Source organism: Balaenoptera ricei, chromosome 3, assembly GCF_028023285.1.
Source record: "Balaenoptera ricei isolate mBalRic1 chromosome 3, mBalRic1.hap2, whole genome shotgun sequence".
NCBI classification, from domain to species: domain Eukaryota; kingdom Metazoa; phylum Chordata; class Mammalia; order Artiodactyla; family Balaenopteridae; genus Balaenoptera; species Balaenoptera ricei.
Genome location: NC_082641.1, coordinates 38,854,981 through 38,881,237, shown reverse-complemented (window position 1 = coordinate 38,881,237; position 26,257 = coordinate 38,854,981). Strand labels below are relative to the sequence as shown.

Below are 26,257 nucleotides of genomic sequence, written 5' to 3'. Positions count from 1 at the left end.
TAACGTGTTATAACAGCCTGGAGAATTATCACATCTTACTACTCCTTTATGTGGTAATTAGATTCCTCCTATCCTCTCCGATAAAGCAGTAGCTTTTAGCTGTTTTATTTTATTTGGTCGGTCGGGAGCACTGAAAAATTCCAAGCTACAGTAAGTAAGGGATAACATTATCTTAAACGGTGTTGGAGTTTGACAAAGGTCTGCAGGCTTGTGCATTTTACACAGTTATCTACTTCCCATAGTTTTGTTTCTTGAGCTCTACGTGGCTTCTCCGAAACTGCTAGGTTAAGCAAACAAAAGAAAAAGGAAAACAGACTGCGGGACTCTTGAGACTCTGAAACCTTAATCTAGAGCGAACCGGTTAAGCCTTCAGAGACTGGAGAGGAGGCTGTGTGCGATTGGTAGGCAGAGCAGAGACAGATTACTCCAGGATGCAGGGCAGCTGGATAGCGCGTTCCACCAGCGCACACATAAGCCTTCTTAACCCAGAATGGTGGGGGGAGCTGAAACGCGTTCCCAGCCTCTGTCCCACTAAAGTAAATAAGTGAACCTTGCTTCAGATGAACTGCAAAGGATAGTCTGCCGATATATCTATAGATATATAGATATTAGGAGTTTCGACCTCTCTCGCAGGAGATGGGCTAGGCGCCACCTGCCAGCGTCTTTAGCAATCTCCCTCCCTGACCTGCTGGGGCGGAGAGGAGGCGGGGGAGGATGCGGCGCGGGGGTGGCCACCGCACATCCGGGCGCTCCTGCGCCGGCCGCGGGCTGCATAATTGATGGAGGGCCGGCCGCAGTTCTGGGTGTCCTGCTGGCACGGTGAGAGTGTCTCAGGGGAGGAGGGCAGGGCGGCCGGCCCCTCCCACTCCGCCTTTTCTCGAGTGTCCTGCCCCCGGGCCTGGCAGCGGGCGCCAGGCCACCGGCGAGTGTGCGCAGCGACTCCGGGCACCGACGGCGGTGGGTGCGCGAGGACCGCGGCGGACCTGCTGGCGCCATGCGCTCCCTCCCCAGTCTGCGGGGGCCCCGGGCGCCGCCCCTGCCGCTGCTCCTCCTGTGCCTCCTCGCCCCTGTGCGCCGGAGCTCGGAGGACGGCCGTACCCCAGGTGTGATGGTTGCAGGGCCAAGGAGAGGGCGGAGAGCGCGCGGGGATCCTGGGGCAGAGGCGCGGGGATACTGGCGACCGCGGGTGGGGAACGGCGTCCGCCTCCGCCCCCGCCCCCGCCCCCGCCCCCGCCCGTTTGCCACGCTAGGGTTATCTAAACTGGCCGAGAGGCCGGTGCGGTTCGGGTTCCTCTGCTGGAACGAACAGCGCCCTACGAGACGGGGTCGTGGGTAGTAGGGCAGTGTCTGGGTGTTCCTAGGAAAAGGGCGTAAGGGTGCGGGCAGGAACAAGGCAGCGACTTGGCCTCTGCTAAAGTGGCAGGATCTCTGAAAGCCACATTTCCCAAGGCCCTTCACTTAAATCGATAGTGAGGCTTAAATATCCCCTCCTCCCTTCCTGGCAGGTGGGTTGGCTTTGATGATGTTTTTTAGAGCTGAGCTGAAATAACAACAACAACAAAACAAAGCCCCACGACTTAAGGATAATGTGTGTATCTTCTCTTCTACCTTGGTCTTTGAAAACAAAGACCATGGGTTTTCTTTGTATTTGTGGTTGTATTATTAAGACACTGAAAGAGGGATTTTGGTGCAAAGCATCACGGAAACCAACACCAGATTTGCCATTTTAGCTTCACCTGTTTATAATTACTTTTTATGGTGAATATTCCATCTAACGTACTTTCTAATGCAAGTTCCTGTGTTATAAATTTCAAAGTATTAGCGGCTAATTAGGATAACAGACCACCTCCAAGTTTGCAAATATTGCCCATCAGTAACTAAAATCAGGATATTATTCTACACAAGGTTTCGAACCTTTAATAGGAATTCATTTTTTATGCGCTTATAGCATGTAGATTTTTTTGTAACATACTTTGAAGATGGAAAGATAATCAAATAATAAGATTACTCATTTTTTAATAAATGTCCTTTTATAGGCCTAGCTGTTAACAACTTGGACAAAACATTTTGGGTTGCCTCAGTTTCTAAATTTCCTCACCCCGCTTTGCAGCCACCTTTCTCTTTTTCATTCACACCACTTATAAAGAATGGTCAAGGACATTTTCTACACCCTGCGTATCCCTGATTCACCTATCATTCACCTGAGAGTACTGCACTTCTGAGGACCAACGCATTCTAGGTGTGTCCTAGAACTTTGGTTCTCGACTTGGCTGTATGTTGGAATAACCAGCGAGCACTAAAAATGCTGATACGTGGATCCTGCCCTCAAAAATTCTGATTCAGTTGGCCTGGGATTCAGCCTACATGTGAGGAGTTTTAAAAGCTCCCGTGTGATTTTAATCATATGATCCTAAGCAGGTTGAAAACCACTGCTTTGAAATGATATGGCCTAGAGAGTGCACTGTTGGATAGGTATCCCATTGGTATGAGGGAGTCAGGTTTAAATTGACACTTAGAGCAGACTTCCAAAGAGAAAAGTAGGAAACAAATGAAGGTGGAGTAAATTAACAAAGTTTTAAATAAATAGAATGATGTATATATGTACGGCAGATGTCTGTGTGTGTATGTAGCACAAGTCCTGTCCTTTAAGCTCCACTTAAGCTAAAATTATGGAAGAATGTGACATATAAAAGGCATGAAGTTAACATTTCATTTCAAGGCAGAATTAAAAATTGTGAGGCAGCCTCATCTCACTTTATAGATACTGTATCGATCTCGGTGAGGTTCAGTTTCCTCCTTGCTAAAGACCATTGTGAAGTTTACTGGCTATTTTTTACCTAGGTGCTTTTGAACTACTTGGAAGTAGGTGTTCTATAAACCTAAGATTTGGGGCCAAATTTTTAAAATAAAAATGTTTATCATTTTTTATCATAAAATGTATCATATTTACTATGTAACAACTGTGTGCCAGGCATTGCACCATATAGTTTATAGCTCTATGGGTTAGTTTTTATTATCCCTGACTTTCAGATGAGGAAATTGGAATTCAGAAAGGCTAAATAGTTGCCTAAGTACACATAATTAAGCAGCAGAGCAGGAAATTTAGCACTGTTCAGTCCGATTCCAAATACTGTGTTCTTAAACTCAGTTGTCTCTCTGAGATGAGTGGGTATGTCTATGAAAGTTTGGAATCATTGACAGAGAGCAGAGTGTGTGGATACAAATGCTAGATTTGGGCTGTAGGGCTTGCTGACTCAGTTTGAGTCCTGGAATAAAGTTGGCACAAGGACTCACCTTAACTCTTTTGGGCTGTTTTAATTAAATAAGAAATGTAAAATATCTTTATGAAGGAGAAACATTACATAAATGGGAATATTTTAAAATCATTATTATTACTCTTATGGGGGAACAAATCGAAGGAAAGGGTCATGCTTATCTTTTGAAAAATGTTTGCAGGGGAGTCATTTGAAATGATCATTTTTAACTTCTAGAGGATGTTGCTTATATGCTTCCTTGATCAATGCCGCCTTCCTTTCTAGAGACACACAGAGCAACTGCCCGGTAGTAAATATTTGTTGGAACAAATATTCGAGCACCTACACATGCCTTACATTGTTAGTCTATATCTAAGCAGAAAACTTTAGCAGTTTTTACCTTTCATGGCATTTAAACTTTAAAGGAACGGATTGGATATAAGCCTGTCTTTAATAGGGTTGTATCTGAGGCATCAAAATTTTGACCCTAAATTACCATCACATTTGAAATTACATTATATACACATTTGTTAAGAATTAGTTCAACTGGCTCTTCCTCGTCCTGGTCTTTTATCCCCACCTCTCATCCCCATCTCCTTCCCTCCCTTCTGGGAATGAGTCCTGTAGTCATTAGGTGGGGAAATGCGGAAGCGTCTCCCCTGTTGAAGGGACCCAAACGGTTTCAGATCAGGGAATTGAAGCTGAGCTCAGTCAGGATGGCATCCAGGTAGGAGAGCAGCCCCGTGCAGAGTGTTAGAGCCGAAGCACATGAGGTGGGCGTTCCTGCAGAAGGGTGGTCTGGCGAGAGGCCTCAGAGCTGAGCACTGACAAGGGCTTCTCCGCAGCTATGGCATGCAGGTCTGATCCTGATCACAGGATGGAGGTAAAGCACGCAGGAGCAGACAGTGCAGGATGCTGGAGCCTAAGTGCGTGAGGAAGACACCTCTTTGGAGCCAATGGGAGATTAGTTATATATGGGGGGATTGATCAAATAAGTAAAGCTGGTGAGGATAACAGAATCTACGTCTTTCTCTAGAGAAGAAGGAAATAAACGGGGAAAACTAAAATGAACCTTGTGGTGTTGGACTGCAGTTGGCAGCATTAGTGTGAATTAATGACTTTAAATATCTGTCTCTATCCATGTCTTATGTCTATATATATCTATATAAATAGATGCATAAATATAAACGTGTATGTGTAAATATATGTATAATGCATATATGTGTCATATATATTTACAGGTGATCCCTGAACACAAAGGTTAATCTATGTATAATTTATAGTCAGCCTTCTGCATCAGTGCATCTGAGGATTGAACCAACCATGGACCATGTAGTCACGTAGTATTTACTCTTGAAAAAAATATGCATATAAGTGGACCCTTGAAGTTCAAACCCTCATTGTTCAAGGGCCAACTGTATATATGTATGTATATTATACCCATTATATATATGTTGTGTGTGTGTGTGTATGAATATGTACACATGTATTCTTAGGTCTGCCCACTGCGATGGAGCAGTGATTTCCCAGCAGTGATGAACATACTTAGCACCCAAATCTTGATTCTAAATACATTTTTTTTTTTTTTTTTTACTAATAATAACTTGGACTTTTTGTAGAAATGGCTGATATCAGGACTGGAGTGGGGAAAGGATAGGATAAGCCTGGAACATCTTATGCCAGAAAGCAATGAAGTGTTCAAAGAATGATGGGTGATGTCAAAAGGATACAGAAGCCAAAGTGAAGGGGGTACGACTGGACAAACAGAGCATGAAAGTAAATAATAATACTAATGGACTAGTATCCATATGCACTGAATAATGTCCATTGAATTATATAGGTATTCATGAGTACGTACTGAACTTAATTAATTAAATGAGTCAGTTGAAAGTTTGATGAGGCACAAAATATTATATAGTTTCAAAGTAACTTCCCACAAAATTGGCATTAATGAAAAGGGAGAAAGAATAACTTTTAAGTGGAGAAGCCTGGCAGACACCACTTTAATCAGATGATCAGAGTGTAAATCAGTAAAGAAAGAAAGAAAATTGTGTGTCATCTGACAGGGGGCAGTGAGAAGAACACAACATCTCCTCTGTGACTTTCCTGCCAAAGATGTCTACTCTGAATCTAATCATATTACAACTTAACTATCCTGGAACTTTCATAAGCATCAAGGTCATAAAAGTCAGGAGAGACTAAAGCTGTTTAGAGTGAAGAGAATAGAGGGACATGGCTCATGGCAGCTCATATGATCCTGAGCTGAAACCTTTGGCTAAAAAAGTACATTATAAAGACTTTTGTTGAAACTTAGATAAGATGTGGGATGAGATGATAGTGCATAAATGCTAATTTCCTGATTTTAACAGCAGTATTGGGGTGAAGTGGGCTATGTCCTTTGTAGGAAATGTTGTAATGTTGCTGAGGTCGAATGGGTTATCAGGTGACCAACTTGTTCCCCAGTGTTTCAGGGGAAACATTCTTTACTCTGTATGTAAAAACTTTTCTGTTAGTTTGAGATTGCTTGAAAAGCAAAAAGAATTTCAACTCTGAGAAAGCTTGAATTAACAGACAAACCACAAGGATAGCTGAGAAATAGTCATCAGTTTATGTAATTAGGTACGATTTTCCAAAGGAGTATTTGCCCTCAAACAGAGACAGATTATAAGTGTTGAGGCTGTCTGTCCTAGATTGTAATCTTTTCAAGTTACTTTTGTATAGTTGGCCTCACATATTTCACAATATTAGGTGAACCTCGGAAATAAACAACTTAGGACACACACATTGACATAGAAGGAAAAAACCTCACAATGGTTTACTAAAAATAAACTCTCTACTCCTAATAAAACATAGTCACTATTCATGCACAACAAAATATCTCAAATAATATATTGTTAGTATAGAAATAATAGATGTTATCTTTAAAAATGCTGTTTCTCTTTTAATTGAAAATAATATTTTTCTGGTATTTTTAAAGTTATTGTGGTCATATCATTACTAGTGTATCCCTACTCTCAAGATAGAATCTTTTTTACTATTGCCTTATAATTATATAGTTCTGAGATCCTGAAAGGGAATTTAGATGTCTCATCTGATTGATCTTGAAGCCCAGAGTGCTTTTGTGATGTAGCTAAGAGCCTGGAGCTAGCTAACAGCTGTAACTGGTTTCCTAGTTTGCATTTTAAAACTCCATCCAGCACTTGGTACCTCTTTGGAAAAGGTCCTCAAGATAGGAAGGGCTGCAAGAAATGTTCATGCTTTAAAATATCTGCACCTAAACCATGTAAAACAGCACCTCAGGGCTAGAGGGCTATTTGAAGATTTTAAAAAATCATCACTTTGAGGAATGAGGGTTGAAGATGTACCTGTTTTGAAATCAGGATTTCTCAACTTTGGCATTATTGACATTTTGGGCTGGATAATTCTCTGCTATGGGGGGCTGTCCTGTAGAATGCTTAGCAGCCTCACTGGCCTCTACCTTTGTAGTGGGTGAGTTGTGTCACCCCCCAAAAGATGTTCAAGTCCTGACCCTTGGTATCTGTGAAAGTGACCTTATTTGAGAGTAGGGTCTTTGCAGATGTAATCAAGGTAAAATGAGGTCATGTTACATGAGGTCATGTTACATTAGGATAGACCCTTAACCCAATGACTGTGTCTTTATGAAAGAAGTGAGAGGGAGATTTGGATCTAGAGACACAGACACACAGGGGGAAGATGGATGTGTAAAAATGGAGCCAGAGATTGGAGTGATGCATCTACAAACCAGGGAATGCCAAGGATTGCTGGCAACCACCAGAAGCTAGGAAGAGGCAGGAACAATTCTTACTTAGCACCTTTAGAGGGAGCAAGGCCCTGAACCTTGATTTCAGGCTTCTAGCCTCTAGAACTCTGAGAGAATAAACTTCTGTTGTTTTAAGTCACCGTATTTGTGGTAATTTGGTATGGCAACACTACGAAACTAATATAACCTACCAGGTACAAGTAGTAACCTCCAAGTTGTGATAACCTGAATGTCTGCAGACATTGTTAAATATCCCCTGGGCAGGGTGCGGGGAAGAAGAGAATCACCTCTAGTTGAGAACCATTAAACAAAATCTAAGTCCTATCAAAGAATAACCTAGTGGGTGAAACATTTAAAAAACCCACAGTCTCTAGAAAGAGCAGAAATCCTAGTTTTATTTGGCATAAGTTTCACTGTTAAAATATCTTAATGACCCAGGTGGAGGTAGTTTGAAACATTAGTTTCCACACTGCCCTTCAAAATATATTTTATTGCAAAAATCATATTTTAAAGATAAGGTCAATTTATTTGCATTTCTATGTGACCAAGTTTTAAAAATAGTTTTACAAGGCTGTGTAAAAGTACACATTGCTTTTGTCATTAGGCTTTTTAATTGTTCTTTAATTTTTTTTTAAACTAATCTAAAAATGACCTTCTTGTCCAATAGTTCCCATGTATATAAAAAAATATGAGTTCCCTATCTAGACTGTTACCTGTCCCTGACTTAGAAAGTCTGACTTATAAATGTTCCCATCAGGAATTTATTTTCTTTCCAAAGCTTCTTTCCTCTTCTTTTCCTGACAAACTGTCTCTGGGGTATAGCGTCTAGCAATCAAGGTAGCCGTATTCCCCTTCTCTTCTTTTACTACTGCCGCTGGGGACAGGGGACAGGTATCCTATATTCCTAGAGCCCAGCGGTAGAACTCTAAATGTATTGTTTACAAGCAGTATTGGTAATTAGATATTTTAATGCTATAGTTCAGCTATATTATGGCTTAAATGGCTTTTACAATTTGGTATGGGATCTCATGGTTATGTATATTGATAGTGTTGCTTCCACGGGGAAATATATTATGAGTTTGAAACCTCTGTTTTATAAATAGTATATGTTATCCATTCCTAGGTTGTGTTTCTGTAATTGGGTTGCACATTTATATTGCTATTTATCAGAACGCTAAAACTAAGACTTATTAAAATAATTTTAATTATACATGTTGATAGCAATCAATACATTATGTGGATGAGAGAGAGAAAGACAGGGAATGGTATTTATCCTAATAGCTGTTTCTTATACCTTTCTTTAAATGATGTCCAGACCCTTCCAAGATTTTAAAATATAAGAGATTTGCGGGGGGGATGTTAGAGAAAATGCTTATTCTTAAATAGAGGTATAGTTGAACTGATTTTCTGACTTAAGTAAAAGCAAATCTTAAAACCCAATGCAGTTTTTTAGTGTTTATCTTTTTTTCTTCCCAATTTACTTCAATTAAATAGGGCCCCATTTAAACATGTGAAAATGTTACCTTAATATGAAATAGAAATTATAGCATGTTTATTTCATTTAAAATGTTAATAGCATAAATTATAAACCCTTCTAGCAATGTCTATTTTAAAATGTAATATGTTCAAGATATCTAAGTGGAGATCAATTTGCAATTTCCCATGAAACAATACAGGTGAAAACTAGAATGTTACACAGTTCTTTGATGCAACACCCTCATGCCCCATCGCCCAAGTAGAGGGAGAAAAATCTTTTAATCTCTGTGACAACTACTAAAAGCTACTCTTTTATGTTGGCATTTTGGCCACTACCTGTAAAAGAATGCCGAGTGGAAAATTTCCAGCAATGATTAATAGAGGAGTGAGTATGATAACTGAAGGAATGCGTGTTATGATCTTGGCACCATCACTCAATATTATCCAGCTTTTCTGATCCTCCCTTCTCTATGAAATGAAACCCCAAGTAACAAGTCAGTGGCAGAACTTGGACCAGGATACAAATCCCTGACTCTCCATTCTGTACTTCTTTTTGTGACTCAGCCTAATCCTTTCAGGGAAGTATTCAAACCACATCTGCCTGAATCTCCTGCCAATGTCCTTTAAACACTAACATCAGCTGCATCAGCCTCCTGCCAGCTGTCCTCCTACTGAAAGCAATAAGGTTTACATTCTCACTTTTTTGATTAAAAAATATCTTGGCTAAACGATGAACTTCTCACTTTAATATTCTAACACCTTCTGCAGACTGCCCTGCTCTTGTACTCAAGACTCTTAAAGGAACTTTTCCCAAGACAAAAATCACAACAGTTATACATGCCCTTTTGTACTTGGGGCTTCTTCAGTGGAGTCCGGAGCCTGATCATGAATGCTTTAAAGGCAATAGGAAGTTAGGATACAGGTGGTGGCTGGTTTATAGATGTCTGTTTGTATTTTTAATATATGAGTTGGCAATTGGAAGTGGTCACAACAGTTAGTATATTCTGGAACTACCCAAATTTTCCTACTCTTGAAGCTTGATTTTTCCTTTTCCTCCTATTCCTTCAACTTCCATAAGCTTAATTTTGCCCAAGTCAAGCCTAGACCCCTTTTCTCTCCTTATTCTAATGTAGGTCCTAGGCGGACCCATCCATCCACATCCTGTTGATGCAAAATGGGAAGATAACCCCAGCCTCAGAGCTCATCTCCTTGGCATTATCTCCAGCTCTATTCTACCTCCAGAGTCCTTCAAAGATGTAGATCACACTTCATACTCTGTAGCTCAAATACCAACTTGTATACACCACATAGGCTAGTTACAGTCAATACTATAAATGGGTGCTACTCTGAAATTTTAATGACTCTCAATCACAAATTGTGGGCCTAAACCAACATTATTATGATCCATGTAGCCCTCCAGGAACCAAGTTTACTCAGCTTCATATTCCTTATTGGCATCAAGCATGTATACTGTATATGTTCACTTATTTAAGTGAAATGACAATGACAGCATTTTTTCAGCTTATGTCATCCTTACTGTTGCTGATACTGTGAATAAGAATAATGATAATGATAATGATAATAATAAATGTCAGACCATCTCAAAAGGGTTATGAGCTTGTTTCAGGGATAAAAAGTGTGGTGAAGATCTTCATGATGGCATTCTGCTCTGCAGTAGGCTAGGCCAAGAAGAAAGGTCTCCTGAGCAAAGGAAGCAAAGATATCAAAGCTTCTGTTTGCAAGCTTCACAGAACAGATGACAGAGTAGAACAGTCCTTTCTTTCCCACCTGCTGTTCCCAGGTGCTGTTCCCTCCAGGCTTCCTGTCCAGAAGGGAACAGCATCTGCCTTGATCTTCCTGAGATATTTTCTCTTTAATGCAACCTGTAAGTGAGCTATGCCCAGTAATAGAAAAAAAGAATTTTCATATTGATAGGTGACTTTTTGGCAATGTGTGTGTGTGCTTGAGAGAGAGTGACAGAGAGAGAGAATAGGAATGAATGAATATTAGGTGTGGGTGGAGGAGAAGTTTTGTATTCCTGACAGCCTAGTGAGAAACTCAGGGCATAATTTCCTAAATAATCACCGTCAGAGGGTAGTATGATTTAGGTATGTTATCTGTGAAAGGATTATTTTATGGGAAAGTGCATCCCACCTTCCAAGACTGTATTAGAAGTGGTCAAAGCTCTGGAACATGGCTAATTGGAGAGCTAGGTTCTGTGAGGTAGATTTTTTTATTAGGCAATATTGAAAAGCTGTGTGTAAGCTGAAGCAACAAAAATGATCACCTGCTTTGATAACATTTTTCATATGTTTAAGAAATGTAAAGAACTAGAAATCTAATCTTGCACTAGGAATAACTTTCTGAGCAGAGTGTTAAAAATGTGGTGTAAAAAAGGCCCAGGTTTAATTTAAAGTGAATGAAGGGTCTTAGGAATGCAGCCAAGTTTACAATAATGAGCCTTTCTCCTCTGACTTGTTTGGTAAGGTTGGGGTAGTTTTCATGGGAGGTAAGGTCTGTGTCCTAAAGTCAAAGAAACAGTAGCTAGTGTTAAAAAAAAAAAAAAAAAAAATCTTTGAGGAGAGTGGGACAGGTGGAAACGGAAACATTGTTTGTTCGATGAAGGTTTTTGAAAGAAGAGATAAGTGACAGAGAAAAACGGAAAGTTGGTTTGGTAGAGGACACACTGGACCGTCACCGTAGCTGGAAAACAGAGCAGCATAGACTCTCCCTGTCCATCCATTTATGTTCTCTGTCCTCTAGCGCCCGGTGCACTCTCTCTTATTCCTTTTTTACGCCCTTTATTTTGGTCTCTCTGTCCCTTTTTGTGCTCTCATCTTCTCTCTGCCTTTCTATGTCCTTTTTTTTTCCTGGCACTCTAATCTAATTTCTCCATATCTTCATTTATGTTTTATAAAGAAACTACAAATTTTAGGATAAGGAAAGGTTTTTTTTTAAAGCCATTTGATGTAATCAATAGGGATTTTTCAGTAAGAAAAGAACGTAGAAAAATTGGAAATTTTGTTATATTTAATAGCTCAGTGTGTTTCTGAATGTCTGTGGAGCATGTAAGACCTAGTGAATCAGAGCTTCCTGAAAACATTATTTTTCATTAATAGTATACAATATACCATTTTAGCTGTTGTGAACTAGCTTTTAGACAGTCACTTAACCTTGATAATAATATGTAATCACATGTTCTTATTCTTACAGCTGCACCTTTCACAAGTCTACCTGTCCGGGAAGAAATGATGGCAAAATACTCTAACCTTTCCTTGGAGAGTCATAACATATCACTGACTGGTAAGTGTATTGTGTTTCAAATAATATAATGCCAGATAATTTTTCATTTTTAATTAAGCTACTGTATGAATTATGAAGTACTAAAGTCTGCTGCCAGTCTGGCGGGAGAGACACACCAGTACCTTATACAGTCATAACACAGTGTGACGGGGTCCCGTGTGACCAGGCCGGCGTGCCCTGTGTGAGGGAGGAGGCAGCCTTTCCGGGCATGGGGGTTAAATGCTCTCTAGAAGGAGGGCGCCTGGGACAAGAGGAGGGCTCATTTTGACGTGCAGATGCTCTTCGGTTTTCATCACACCTTGCTGGTACATCTGTTCAAATCACTGTTCACTGAGAGGAGAATTCATGTATCTGCTGGAAGGCCTTTAGGCAAAAAAATTAAATATGTTATCTATGACTGCTATGGAAAATCAAGCGAAGAATCCTGACATAAAACTCAAGTCTGCTTTCTCTTTTCACAGTTTTGGATTCCAGTATTTTAAAAGTAATCTCAGAGTTCTTTAAGTGAGCAAGAGCAGTTATCTGTTTTAACAACAATATTAAAAGTATAATTAGAATTTTAATCCTATTTATTAAGTCACTAATAAGTTTCATCCAATTATATGTCCAGGCTTTAACTGTCCTCTAGTCTTAAGAACAGTTTCTCTATTTCTGTTTAATATGAATTAAAGGTGTGCCCCTCCCCCCAATCTGATACCAGTGGAATATTTGCAGTGAGTTTTCTGGTAGGAGAACATTTTTTTTTTTTTTTAATTTTATTTATTTATTTATTTTTGTCTGTGTTGGGTCTTCGTTTCTGTGCGAGGGCTTTCTCTAGTTGCGGCGAGCGGGGGCCACTCTTCATTGCAGTGCGCGGGCCTCTCACTGTCGCGGCCTCTCTTGTTGTGGAGCACAGGCTCCAGACGCGCAGGCTCAGTAGTTGTAGCTCACGGGCCTAGTTGCTCCGCGGCATGTGGGATCCTCCCACACCAGGGCTCGAACCCGTGTCCCCTGCATTGGCCAGCAGACTCTCAACCACTGCGCCACAAGGGAAGCCCGGGGGGGAGAACATCTTTATGACTTGTGCAACCCCTGTTTGTTCCCAGATGTCCCCATCCTAGTATTTGGAGCTTATTCCTACTTGTAAAAAGTAATTACAACACTCCTGTGTTGCTACTTCTTCTTTTACTCTTTCCACATTCTAGTCGTTGGTTTCCTTTGTTAGGATGGAATGTTTCTTTAAGAGAGATTTATGTGAAAACAAAAGTTTGCAAATTCTTTGATTGGCCTGGTAGTGCTGGTAGCAGCACACCCCTCACTTATCCTGGGTAGCTGGAGCCCGGGAAAAAAAGGGTCAGGTGCCCAAAGGGAGAGCAAAAATTGGACTTTTTAGTTGATGTCTGGTTGGTTATTTACTTAACCCGTTTGGAGGCTTTCACTCCTAACCACTCTTTTTTTCTGGTACCAGTATTCCTACAGTATTCATGAGAGCAGGTGTTCACAACTGTCCATCACTCACCTTCAGCTCTGGCCTGATCAAACTTTAGTCAGGCTTTTCTCTTCCTCCCAGACCCCTGAACTTGGCATGCCCCAAGTCTGAGCAAGCAGTAAATGCATGACCACAGCCCAATCGTGCTGTCTGCTTCTACCCACTGGTTGCCTCATTTCTTCCCAAAAGTTCCTGCTAGCCTGCTTACCCCTCCCTATAAAAGTCTTTTTCTGTTTGACAGTGAGATACTTGAAGATCCAAAGTTTGGAGCATTTTTCCCTATTGCAATAAACTTTTGGAATAAAGTCTCTCCTTATTTAAGTCTAGGTTTGTTTTTATTTGACAAAAGAAAAGATTTGACATTAATTTCAAAACACAGGATCTCTGAACTGTGACCCTTGTTGTTCTGTTTGCCTTCCCATCAAGAAGTTTGGTCTTAGGAACTGCCTTTATTGAAATATAGAATTTAAATCTGAAGACGTACTTATGCTTATTAGGAACCATAGGCTTTCTTCTTATTGTTAACACCAGGATTTTTAATCTACTTCATAAATAGAATGTTTTCATATTCTGTCATATCATTGTTTATTTGAATTGTGCTTAACATTTCTGTGTTGTTACTTATTTTCTCTTTCCCTCTGGCCATTTTAGAAGTTGATCTCTCTGTTGGGATAAAAATTTTTTTGTAGAGAGATACAAATGTAGTACATTAGTTGCAGATTTTGGATCAGCATGACAACTTTTGGCCCAGTTCATAGCACATTTACTCAAAGATGCTTGAGACTGGGAAACAGGTCCTGTGCCTTGGAGAGTGAAAAACATGACCTTTGATTCATGGAAACCTAATTGTTTACTTGTTTTATGTTTTTAAAATACTGCTAATCATTTACGTAACAGACATATGGTATTGACTATGTACCATGTATGTATTTCTACATATAACTTAGTTTAAACCTCATAAGAACCCTAAGCAATGGGTACTATTACTATTTGCAATTTGCAGATGAGGAAAAAAGAGGCACAAAGAGATCAAGTGAACTGACCATGGTCACAGGTGGTAAGTTGGGAGTTTGATTTTGAACCCAGACTGTCTGGCACCAGGCGCCACGCTATTAACCATCATACTATGCAGTCTTTCTTAATGCCCAGTTACTCGTTTCTTTCCGCAGTGTTATTAATACAATTATACCTATTTTAAGGAAACTTAGATTCGCTATGAGACTCTGGAAAAAAGTTTCAAAAACAATGAAAGCAAAGGTATTTTGATTGCCCTTTGCTAAATAGGTTTGTCTTGGAAATTGCATTTGCTGAGATAATGGATATCTTTGTAAAAGTATAATTGACTTCACTAAGCATGAAGTGTTTTTTTTCCAGTTGTCTGATGTCACTGTGTTTCAAAAATTGATCTTTTAATAATGGACTATTTTAACATGACTGTGCTAGGTTTCCCAATGTCAATATTCAGAAGTCATTGTATTATAGCAATTAGAGTATTTCTTTATTGTTTTATTTTTTTCTGTCTCTGTGCATATTACAGTGTTTGGTGCCTCCATTAGTGTGTTATAGTTTAACCCAAGAGGTTAAAATCAAAGCGTCAGCTGGCAGTTTCTTGACTACCCTGGTAATGTTGGCATAGGCTCTCCCCACTGGCACATTTTATTTATCATTTTGAGATGTGAGCAGCTGGCCTGGCAAGGACCTCGTGAGACAGGGAGGTAGACAAAGCAGGCATTGGAGCTACAGATACGTATATTAAGGCATGGAGTAAAATTTGGGAAGATTAGTCAAGGTCAGGAAAGGCAGCCATGTCGCTTAGACCAGCTAGACAAGAAGTTGTGTTAGGACCATTCAGATTCCTGGTTCAAGTGCCTGGTCAATCAGATTGAAAAAAGAAAAGAAGAGAGAGTCCCTTACATTTGGCTGCTCAGACACTTTGTTGCCGGGAAGATCCCAGAATGACTCCAATGAGGTGCACATGTTTAGGATGTTTCTCAGAAGCAGACCGCCAGTTATCAAATCTTATGTAGACTGTAGATGTACAGAGGAAAAAAAATGTGAATCCTAATATACACAGAGAGTGAAAGAGAAGGTAGAAGAGGGATCGCCCATAGTAACACAATTGGTAGTGGCTGTTAGCAACTTTTGTTTTACACTAGGGTTTCTCATTAGCATAAATATTGACATTTTGGGTTGGATAACTCTTTGTTGCTGGAGTTGGGGGGAGCGTGTTCAGGGCATTGTAGGATGTTTAGCAGCATCCTTGGCCTCTACCCACTAGATCTGAGTTTGTTTAAACTTTTTTCTATTGTAAACCATGAGCCATGAACACTTCTACATATCTCTTTCTGGGCATGGTTGTGTGTGTTCCTCTAGGATAATTGCCACAAGTAGAATTGCTGAGTTAGAAACTATGCACATTTTAATTTTAATACATACTTGCAAACTGCCCTCCAAAGTATCCTGACAATTTACCCCTTCCCCCTATCTGCATATTTGAGTATAATTTTCTCTAGATACTGACCAACCTTGACAGTATTAAACTCTTCGCTTTTCTGAGTGTGAAAAACTGTACTATTATTGTTTTAATTTGCATCCTGGAATTAGGCATACTTATATCTGTGTATGTTTATCTGTTAATACCCTTTATGCATTTTCCTATTGGGCTTATAAATTCTTCAGTTTATGTAAATGAGACAGCTATACATTTTGAGTACTAATCTGTACTTTTTATAAAAGTTGCAAATGTTCTTTCTTGTCTTTAAAATTTTACATGGTGTTTTTTATTGTGTAGAAATTTCATTTACACATTTCTCCTAATATTTTCATAGGAGTTCTTAATAGGAATTTTTAACCTTCAGTTTTCAAACCATTTAAAATATGGTTTTACGTATTGTGTGTGATAGAGCACTAACTTTATTACTATTTTATATAGATAGCTAATGTCCCAACATCCTTTACTGAACAGTTCTTTTTCCTACTGCTGTGAAATAGCACACTAATCATATTCCAAATTTCCATATGCTATTCTGTCTCTACTGTTTCACTGTTTTTCAAACTCTTTATAGTGCTACACAAAGTAAGGAACAACTTACTTTGTAAACTGATGCACTACCATGCACGCACGCACACGTCAAGCAACACCCACACCTAACAGATGTGTTACACTTTGATAATTTCTCTTTTCTTACAACCCATTAAAAAACAAATCTGGTGGTAACTACTAAACTGATTTCCTGATGCACTAATAGTTTCCAACTTGCTTCTGAAAAATTCTTATTTATTCCATTAATTTTCTAGGTGTTTTCTAGCAGCACTAGCAAATTAATATTAATTTTTGAAACATTATACTTTTGTTCTTTTTTTAAAAAATAACTTTCCCTACTTCCTGGACTTTTACTCTTTCATGTGGGTTTTTTGTTTGTAATCAAGTTCCATAAAAAATACTCTTTGGAGTTTGACTGATTTTTCACTGAATCTGTAGATTAATTTGGGGGAGAATTAGTATTTTTATGATACTCTGTTGTCACCTGTGATGATTTAGATCTCATTTGACTTAGGGTATCTATTATAGTTAAATTTTTCCATACATATATATAATTTTTAATAAACATTGTATATAATTAAGATGTACAACATAACTATATGGATATATATATTACTACAGTCAAGCAAACTAATTAACATATCATCTTCTCACAGTTATCATTTTTTGTATGTGAAGAATGCACTTGAAATCTACTGTCTTAGCATATTTCCAGTGTTCAATACAGTATTAACATAACATACAGCAGGTGTTAATCATATTTATCATATTGTACATTACATCCCTAGTACTTATTTATCTTATAACTGGAAGTTTGTACCCTTTGGCCACCATCCAGTTTCCCTTCCCCTCCACGCCTGCCTCTGGTAACCACAGATCTGATCTCTTTTTCTATGAGTTTGTTTGTTTGTTTGTTTTTGAAGTATAATTGATTCCACAACACTATGTTAGTTCCTGGAGCACATTATAGTGATTAGATATTGCTATATATTTCAAAATGATCATCACTATAAGTATAGTTAAGTCTATACCATCTGTCACCAGACAAATATGTTACATTATTATTGGCTATATTCCCAACACTGTACATTTCATATTTGTGACTTATTCATTTTATAACTATAAGTTTATACCTCCTAATCTCCCTCACCTATTTCTCTCAACCCTATACCCACCTCCCCTCTGGCAGCCACCTGTTTGTTCTCTGTATCTGTGACTCTGTTTCTGTTTGGTTATGTTTGTTCATTTGTTTTTTAGATTCCACATATAAGTGAAATCATACAGTAATTATCTTTCTCTGTCTGACTTATTTCAGTTTGCATAATACCCTCTAGGTCATTCATGTTGTTGCAAATGGCAAGATTTCATTCTTTTTTTATGGCTGAGTAATATTCCACTGTGTGTGTGTGTGTGTGTGTGTGTGTGTGTGTGTGTGTATACACCACATCTTCTTTATCCATTCATCTATTAATGGGCACTTAGGTTACTTCCATATCTTGGCAATTGTAAATAATGCTGCAGTGGACATAGGGGTGCATATATCTTTTTGAATTAGTGTTTTTGTTTTCTTTGGAGAGATACCCAGGAGTGGAATTGCTGGATCGTATGGTAATTCTATATATAATTTTTTGAGAAACTTCCATAGTGTTTTCTGTAAGGGGTGCACCAATTCACATTCCCACCAATAGTGCACAAGGGTTCCCTTTTCTCCACATCCTCACCAGTACTTGCTATTTGTTGTCTTTTTGGCAATAGCCATTCTGACAGGTGTGAGGTGGTATCTCATTGTGCTTTTGATTTGCATTTCCCTGATGATTAGTGATGTTGAGCATCTTTTCACATGCTTGTTGGCCATCTGTATGTCTCTTTGGAAAAATGTTTGTCAGGTCCTCTGCCCATTTTTTAATCAGGTTGTTTGTGGTTTGTTTGTTTTTTTTTATAATGAGATTTGTAACATTATCTCTATTATTTATTTTATTTTATTTTTGGCTGTGTTGGGTCTTCGTTTCTGTGCGAGGGCTTTCTCTAGTTGTGGCAAGCGGGGGCCACTCTTCATCGCGGTGTGCGGGCCTCTCACTGTCACGGCCTCTCTTGTTGCGGAGCACAGCCTCCAGACACGCAGGCTCAGTAGTTGTGGCTCACAGGCCTAGTTGCTCCGCGGCATGTGGGATCTTCCCAGACCAGGGCTCGAACCCGTGTCCCCTGCATTAGCAGGCAGATTCTCAACTACTGCGCCACCAGGGAAGCCCTGTTTGTGTTTTTGATGTTAAGAAAGGTCCATATACTTTTTTTTTTAAAACATCTTTATTGGAGTATAATTGCTTTACAATGGTGTGTTAGTTTCTGCTTTATAACAAAGTGAATCAGTTATACATATACATATATCCCCATATCTCTTCCCTCTTGCATCTCCCTCCCTCCCACCCTCCCTATCCCACCCCTCTAGGTGGTCACAAAGCACCGAGCTGATCTCCCTGTGCTATGCGGCTGCTTCCCACTAGCTATCTATCTTACATTTGGTAGTGTATATATGTCCATGCCACTCTCTCACTTTGTCCCAGCTTACCCTTAAATTTTTAAGAGAGTATTTAGACAGAGGTAAATTACTGTATGATTTAAAGAACATTCTTTTTAAAAGTATAGTTCAGAAACCGAGCAAATGGGTATGGTATTGTAAATGTAGATGTCATGGAAGTTTTTATAACACTCTAAAACAGCAGAAATGCATTGCAGTTGTGGAGTTTTGGGGAAGTTGAAACATTGTCCATTGAGTTAAATGGACACATTAGTTTTCTGGCTAACCAAAAAATATTTTAGTGTTAGGGATAAAACTTTCTACGTATTTTTGATGCTTGTGGTTTCCTGACAGGAAGGAAATCAGGCTGCAGAAGCACCAGCAAAGTATAAAAAACAGTGAGATAACAATTAGGGCTTGGAGGATGGCTTGGCAAGAAGAAAGGTTACATTGCAGTTCTAATAGAAGCATTTAGTTGAAAGTATGAATGTTTAAAATATGTTGATCAAGGAAAAAATATTTTTTATTTTTCATTTATTTTGTATCTATATGAAGTGATGGATGGTCCCTAAACTTACTGTGGTAATCATTTCATAAGGTATGTAAATCACAACATTATTCTGTACACCTTAAACTTATATAGTGCTGTATATCAATTATATCTCAATTAAACTGGAAGAGAAAAAATTTTTTAAATTAAAAAAACGTTGATCACATCATCTATCATCACACTGATAAATTATAAATGTTTCATCTTCTTTTAATGGTTTCTTTCATTTAAATTCTTGGTTCAGTAGTTTGAAAGCGATGAAGAAGTTAATTTCACTGTCATGAGCGTTTCATATCTTTGAGAGTTGGTTGTGAGAATCTGGACTCAGTCACACCTAAATTTGAGATTCTCTGCTGTTATTATCTTGATGCATGATTTTGGGCAAGATAGTCGACCTCTCTTTGCCTCAATTTTCTCATCTATGAAATAGTGATGAGAATAATGGTACTTACCCTGTAGAACTGCTGTGAAGATTAAATGATATAATCAATGTATAACTTTTAGCAACATAACATGATAACTTTTGTTATACTCCCCAGTGAGATAAATGGTGAGAGGGAGGAAGTGTATAATTATTCAGCAATTACTATATTACTAATACTTTTCTTATGATAGTTCATTTAATCCTTTCTACTATCTTATGAAATATGTATTGTCCCATTTTATAAATGGGGAAACTGAGGTGTCCAATATAAATATACTTTGTTTTGCCCTGTAAGTAACCTGAGGCACAGAGCCCCTGACATTGGGCTGCTCTCTTGTGAAATGGGGGAATAATTCATATTCTAACTTAGGAGGCTCCAGTGAACCACATCACCAAGAAGAGCATGGTGCCCTGTAATCACCTTCTGGAATGTAAATATCTCTATACTGTTTCCTGTGATAACGCAGCTACATCTCCCTGCCAGTTCTCCCCAGGAAAGTTTGTCATCAGCCTCACCAGGTGCCAAAGAAATAATGCAAGAGTCAAATAGCCTTTTCTGGGTGCTCCGACCGCCGGAGCCTCTTACAGCTCCATGCCCTGGAGCGAGGCCTGGGCCTCCTCGTTCTGAGCAGGGGAACCCTGCACGAGTTAGACTTGGGTTGAGCAGCATCCAGCAGCAATCAACTCAGCTCAGACCTAGGGAGGAGACTCACAGACGTCTACAAAGATTTTATTCCTAAAGCAGAGTTTTGCCAGATGTGCAAGAGTCTTTTGTAGAGTTGAGTGATGGTCCATCTACCACGTGTCCTAGGCATTGTGACCTCCTGAGGCCTCTTCTTTCTTTATAAGCTAAGCTTTCCTTTCATACACGAGGCAGGGAGATAAACCAAACCAGTTCAGTCTTCAAAGGAGCCATGCAGTACCAAGAATGGCTGTAACTACTATGAGCAGAGACTGCAAAAATGCAGACCCCTCCACATGCGTGGAGTCGTGCAGTGTTTGTCCTTCTCTGGCTGCCTTATTTCATTGGGCCTGGTGTCCTTGGGGTTCATCCATGTTGTGGCATATTGACAAATGAATTTCCCCTTTTTAAAGGATGAGGGATGTTCCATTGTTTGTATATACCACATTGTTTTTGTCCGTTCATCCATTGACGTTTGGGTTGTTTCCACATCTTGGCTATTGTGACATGAAGTATCTAAAACAGTCAAATTCACAGAAGCAAAGAATAGAGTGGTGGTTGCCAGGGGTTGGGGAGGAGTGGGAAATGGGGAGGTATTAGTCAAATGTCTAAGTTTCAGTTAAGCAAGGTGAATAAGTTCTAGAGATCTACTGTACAACATTGTGCCTACAGATAAGAGGGTAGGTCTCGTGTTACTACCACGAATTAAAAAAAAAAAAGTATACTTTTTTTTGGCAAATGAAAGGTATCTAATCAGAGTAGAATAATAATCTGAGTTTTACTTTAGAAGGACAACTTTGGTGGTGTTAAATAAAAACATGTAGAGGAGGAGAAACTGTAGCCAAGAGAAGTTAGGAAGTCATTTTTCTCATCCTGGTGAAAGGTAATGAAGGTGTAGGGGAGGAAAAAGTTTTCCTTGACCCTCTTAGAGTCCCTAACTGGCTCTGAAAGTTAAACTGACAAACATAGTTTAACAGGATTAAAGCATACAAATTAATTTAAGTTTTATGTGACACAGCATCCTTCATAAGGAGAGGAAGACCCAAAGAAACAGTTTGAGTATTTTTATGCTAGGCTTGATGAAGAGTGGAGAGTCGTGGGAGAATATGATAGATCAGAGTATGAGATAAGTGTAATAAACTGGGGGAAATGTAGCAAGTCCTATTTGTTAGAATTCTTCTATGTGTCCCTTTGTCTTTGGAGATAAGGATGCTCCTTTCCCCCAGGTATAGGGAAGGCACCTCTCTCATGAAGGTTTTATGACCTGTTTCAGGGGAGAAGCGCAGGGGGAATGTCAGAGTGACCTTTCTGCTTCTGCTCTTTTCACAAACTCCTTCAGCTTAAGACATTTAGTATACCAAGGTGCCATATTCTGGGGGTAGCGTGTTCTCAACCCCATCAAAGCCCTACAGTAAGAAGAGTTGGAGACAACTGAGCAAATCTGATTGACGTTTCAGAGGTAAGAATCGACTGAATTCTACTGGATGTGATTTAGTCTTAGGGGTCAGGAGAAGAGAAGGCTAATGCGCCTCCCTCGGATATTCTGCGTTTGAAGAACCTTTGGGATATCTAGGTTTAGATGCTCAGTAGGCAACTGGAGCTGTGGGCCTGGGGATCAAGAAGGAAGTCTTGAATGGAGCCAAGAGTTTTACAAATAAAGGATATTAGAAATAACAGTTGAATCCAACATGGGAGTGTCAAACAGAAAAGTAAAGAGACCAGAGAGCAAAGTCCCAAGGGAGACCAACATTTAGGCGTAGTTGGAAGAATTGGTGTGGCTAGCGGAATGTTAGGATCATGAAATAGGAGCGAAGTAAAGGGAACTGCTAGGAGTAGGTAGTCTCTGGCAACATCTGATATTTCAGAGACATCAAACAAAACGTGAGCTCTGAAAAGAGGTCATCAGGTTAAATAGGCCATTTTTAACCCAAGAGAAAGCACTTTCTGTAATGTGGTAAGATACTAGAATATGCTGTACTGAAATGAGAACGTGGGTGAGGACAGAGACTGTGTGTAGAAAACTCTTAAGAAATTGGCTAACGAAGTAAGTTTCTTTGACAGACAGCAGACAGGACTGTTTTAAGGCTATCACAGAGCTAAAGATGAAGTGAGGAAAATTTATAGAAAACAGAAGCTCAGAACCAAATACAGCAGATCTTGAAACATTTTCTCCTATTACTAGTACCTAGTATAATTTCTGCACTTACATATGCTGAAATGTATAAATCCCTTCAGTTTTACTGACTCAATTTTTTTTCCCTGTATAATTGAATTTTGTTAAGGTCTTCCCATAGCTAGGGTTTTTGTTTTGTTTTGTTTTCCTTTTTGGGCATAAAATTCAATTCAGCAATTTTGGAATTACACGAGCAGTTATTTCAAGCATGTGCTCACAAAGCACTTCACACTAGTTGTACTCCACTGTTGGCAAAACTCTGCACGTAGTCATTGCTTAAGGAAGCATTTTTGTGAAGTTTTAAATGTAATTAAAAGTGATGTTATGCTATTTTAAGTTCTGGTTTTTTTCCTTCTACATTTTGGCTCTGCATTCTACTTTTAATGATACTATACTATAGAGCGTGAGCTGGAGAAATGTGTTTATATAATGCAGTGCCCTCTCCCAAACACAGCCCTTTCCTTCCCATTAAAAGTAAGCATCACTGTTCTGATTTTTGTATAGTCACTTCCTTGCTTTTTAAAATTGTTTTATTACATAGGTGTATATTCCTAGGGCGCAGTGGTTAAGAATCCGCCTGCCAATGCAGGGGACACGGGTTCGAGCCCTGGTCTGGGAAGATCTCACATGCCGCGGAGCAACTAAGCCCGTGTGCCACAACTACCGAGCCTGTGCTCTAGAGCCCGCGAGCCACAACTACCGAGCCCACGTGCCACAACTACTGAAGCCTGAGTGCCTAGAGCCCATGCTCTGCCCCCTTCCACTTTACTTTTTTTTTTTTTGGACAAGATTACTTCTTAGGTAGTGGGGTGTTCCTCTTCAGGAGACCCACAATTCTGTTTTTGATTGCAGTAGTTGATGCAAAATGACTGGATTCATGATTCACCAGGGTTTCCTGCATCATTGTACTGTATGTCTATGATTTCTTCATTTATTTGCTGGAATTCTATAAAGAGAAAGTTATCTTCCTTTATTATTTAGTTACCAGTGGTACATTTAGTATAGGAAGAGCAGTGTGCTTACTTGTTATTTTATTTACCACTGTTCAAAATTTTAAAAAGCTGGCTCTAAGTTGGATATATATATCAATATCTATATCTACATATTTATATATAGATATATCACCTAATGGCTTTGTACTGATATTTAAAATGCAGTGAAAATTCAGAACTGCAAGATGTTTATTTAAATTCTTCTGTCTCACGACTGTATCTTTATCCCATCCCTACAAATTCTTAAGGAGTAAGAAGACTGGGAATGATAGAATTAGTATATCACACAAACCTACATTACACACAAAACTTTCTTGTAGTAACTACCAATAACATGATTACTGAAAGGAGCTGAAACAGTCACTCCTTTCTCTCCTGACTAGTTTCTGTTAGTTTCTACGGTTGTACTGTTTCTACACTGTCAGAGCACATGGCACTTCTTTAAACAGTACTCTTCCCCCTATACCCTTGTCAGCTAGTGAGTTGAAGCAGATTAAGATCACAGCGTTAGGCTTCTGTGATTCCATTACTGTTGTAACAAAACTTTTCTTCAGCTGTGCCTATGAAAGAAAATAATAAAGGGAACTAAATATATGTTACAGAGGAATAATTCTTCAAAGGAATATTACATTAGGAAACTGCTGATATAGCACTGTTGTTACATTAGGAAACTGCTGATATAGCCCTATTGTTGATTATTTTTTATATCCTGGATTTCCCCTAAATGTAACTTTTACAACATCTTTTTGTTTGTTTGTTTTCTTTTGTGGTTAATAGAACATTCCAATATGCCAGTCGAAAAAAATATCACTTTAGAAAGACCTTCTAATATAGAACTCACATGCCAATTCACGACATCTGGAGATTTGAATTCAGTAAATGTGACTTGGAGAAAAGGTGATGAACTACTTGAGAATAATTATCTCATCAATGCAACAGGAAGCATCCTGTATACCCAATACATGTGAGTAAACAAAATTTTAACCTGTATGGCTAGATGAAATTAAATTCCAAATATTTTCCTGACTGAGCATTCTTTCCTTTGCTGTCACTTGAATGTTATGCTAATGTTCTAATTTGCACATTTACAAAATTTTTTCATCTCTAAATTTTGATTAACGGCTGAGTCTTTCATTTTCATTAAGGAGAGTTTTTTGAGAACTAAGCCTGTATTAATAACTTGCATTATCTTTAGGTTCACCATCGTTAATAGCGAACAAATGGGAAGTTATTCTTGTTTCTTTGAGGAGAAAAAGGAACAAAGGGGCACATTTAATTTCAAAGGTCAGTACTAATAATTTGTAGAGTAATAACTTTAGCATTATATTCTTAGAATTCTAAATCCTCAAATTTGTTGGGAAGAAAATATCTAGTTTTTGTGCTGAAATAAATCTTTACCATTATGTAAAGGTCTTGGATTTTATGCCATCGTCTAAAATCCTGTTGTGTTCACAAAATAATTGTTGTGGTAAAAAATAAACAAATAAATCCTCAAATTTTAAAATTATTATTACAATACTAAAAATACAGCTGAAAAAAGGCATCATGTGCTTTCTATTGAATCATAAGTGGTGACCTTGAAAATGGAGCTTCACTGTGTCTTCCCAGTGCTCCCTCCCCCAGTTTAAAACACAGGTTTTAGTTTGAAAGACCAGGCTGCCAGGTTATTTGTACCTCTCTTGTAGCAGTTTCTTGAATTTATTTATTTAGCCCTCCAAACTCAGACCTTTTATAATACTCCTCTAGGTGTCTGAGTTATTGCACTCCTAGACTGTGAGAATATGCTTTGGTGTTCTGTATCAGTGGCTCCAGGACTTGGGATTTAAGGAACCCATAAAATTTAAAAATAATTTGGAGATGCACAAAGGTTGCCTGCTTTTGATTTCATCAAGTAAGGACAAACCCCAGAATGTAATCCACAGTTCTCCCCCATAGGAAAAAATAAACTCAAAGTATTTTACTCTTACCATCATTAAACCAAAACTTTAAAGGTCTCAATCTCATAATAAAGACGTTGTTCAAGTTGGGTAATTATCTTCATAAAAAACCCATATTCTCTGATAGATAAGTGAATGTCACTGTCCCTGCTGGTATTTGGGAAATGCAGTCTGTTGCCATATTAACTATCTTGGGCTTTGCTTCACATTAATTTCCCAGCACACATGAGAAATTGTTTACTTTTTCCTAAAAATTGTGAAATCCAGCTAGCTGCTATGACAAAATACGAATTCTATCCCCACAGTCCCATCAATAGCAGAATGGCCTGATTTATCATTGCCGTGGTTTAAGATGGTCCCCTCCTTAATCCCTCCCTATAGTCCCTCTGCACTCAGACTCATTTCCTTCATGTGGTTTTATAAATATTCCTACTGGATAAATATAATAAATCCTTGTATTTATGCACTTTGGTCTCTGCAGAGGCAGAAACTATTATCATCTTTTGATTATTTTGATCATGTACATTCTCTTTTAACCTTCTTTCCTCCATTTGCCAAATTTAACCTAGTGAAGGATAGATATATCATATTCATTTCCTTCCCTTATTCCTTTTCTTACCTTCCCTTTTCTTTTTCTTTCCTCAGTCTTTTTCTCTTGC

General features: G+C 38.8%; 1 protein-coding gene across 1 annotated transcript in view; it reads left to right on the top strand.

The window, feature by feature from the left end:
- Window positions 1-994: 994 nt before the first annotated feature.
- EMB (embigin) overlaps window positions 995-26,257 on the top strand; it is a 45,764-nt gene continuing 20,501 nt past the window's right edge. The window contains exons 1-4 of the mRNA XM_059919072.1: window positions 995-1,103; window positions 11,725-11,814; window positions 24,439-24,625; window positions 24,857-24,945. Coding sequence (XP_059775055.1) covers window positions 995-1,103; window positions 11,725-11,814; window positions 24,439-24,625; window positions 24,857-24,945 — 475 coding nt within the window. The remainder of the gene's footprint in view (window positions 1,104-11,724; window positions 11,815-24,438; window positions 24,626-24,856; window positions 24,946-26,257) is intronic.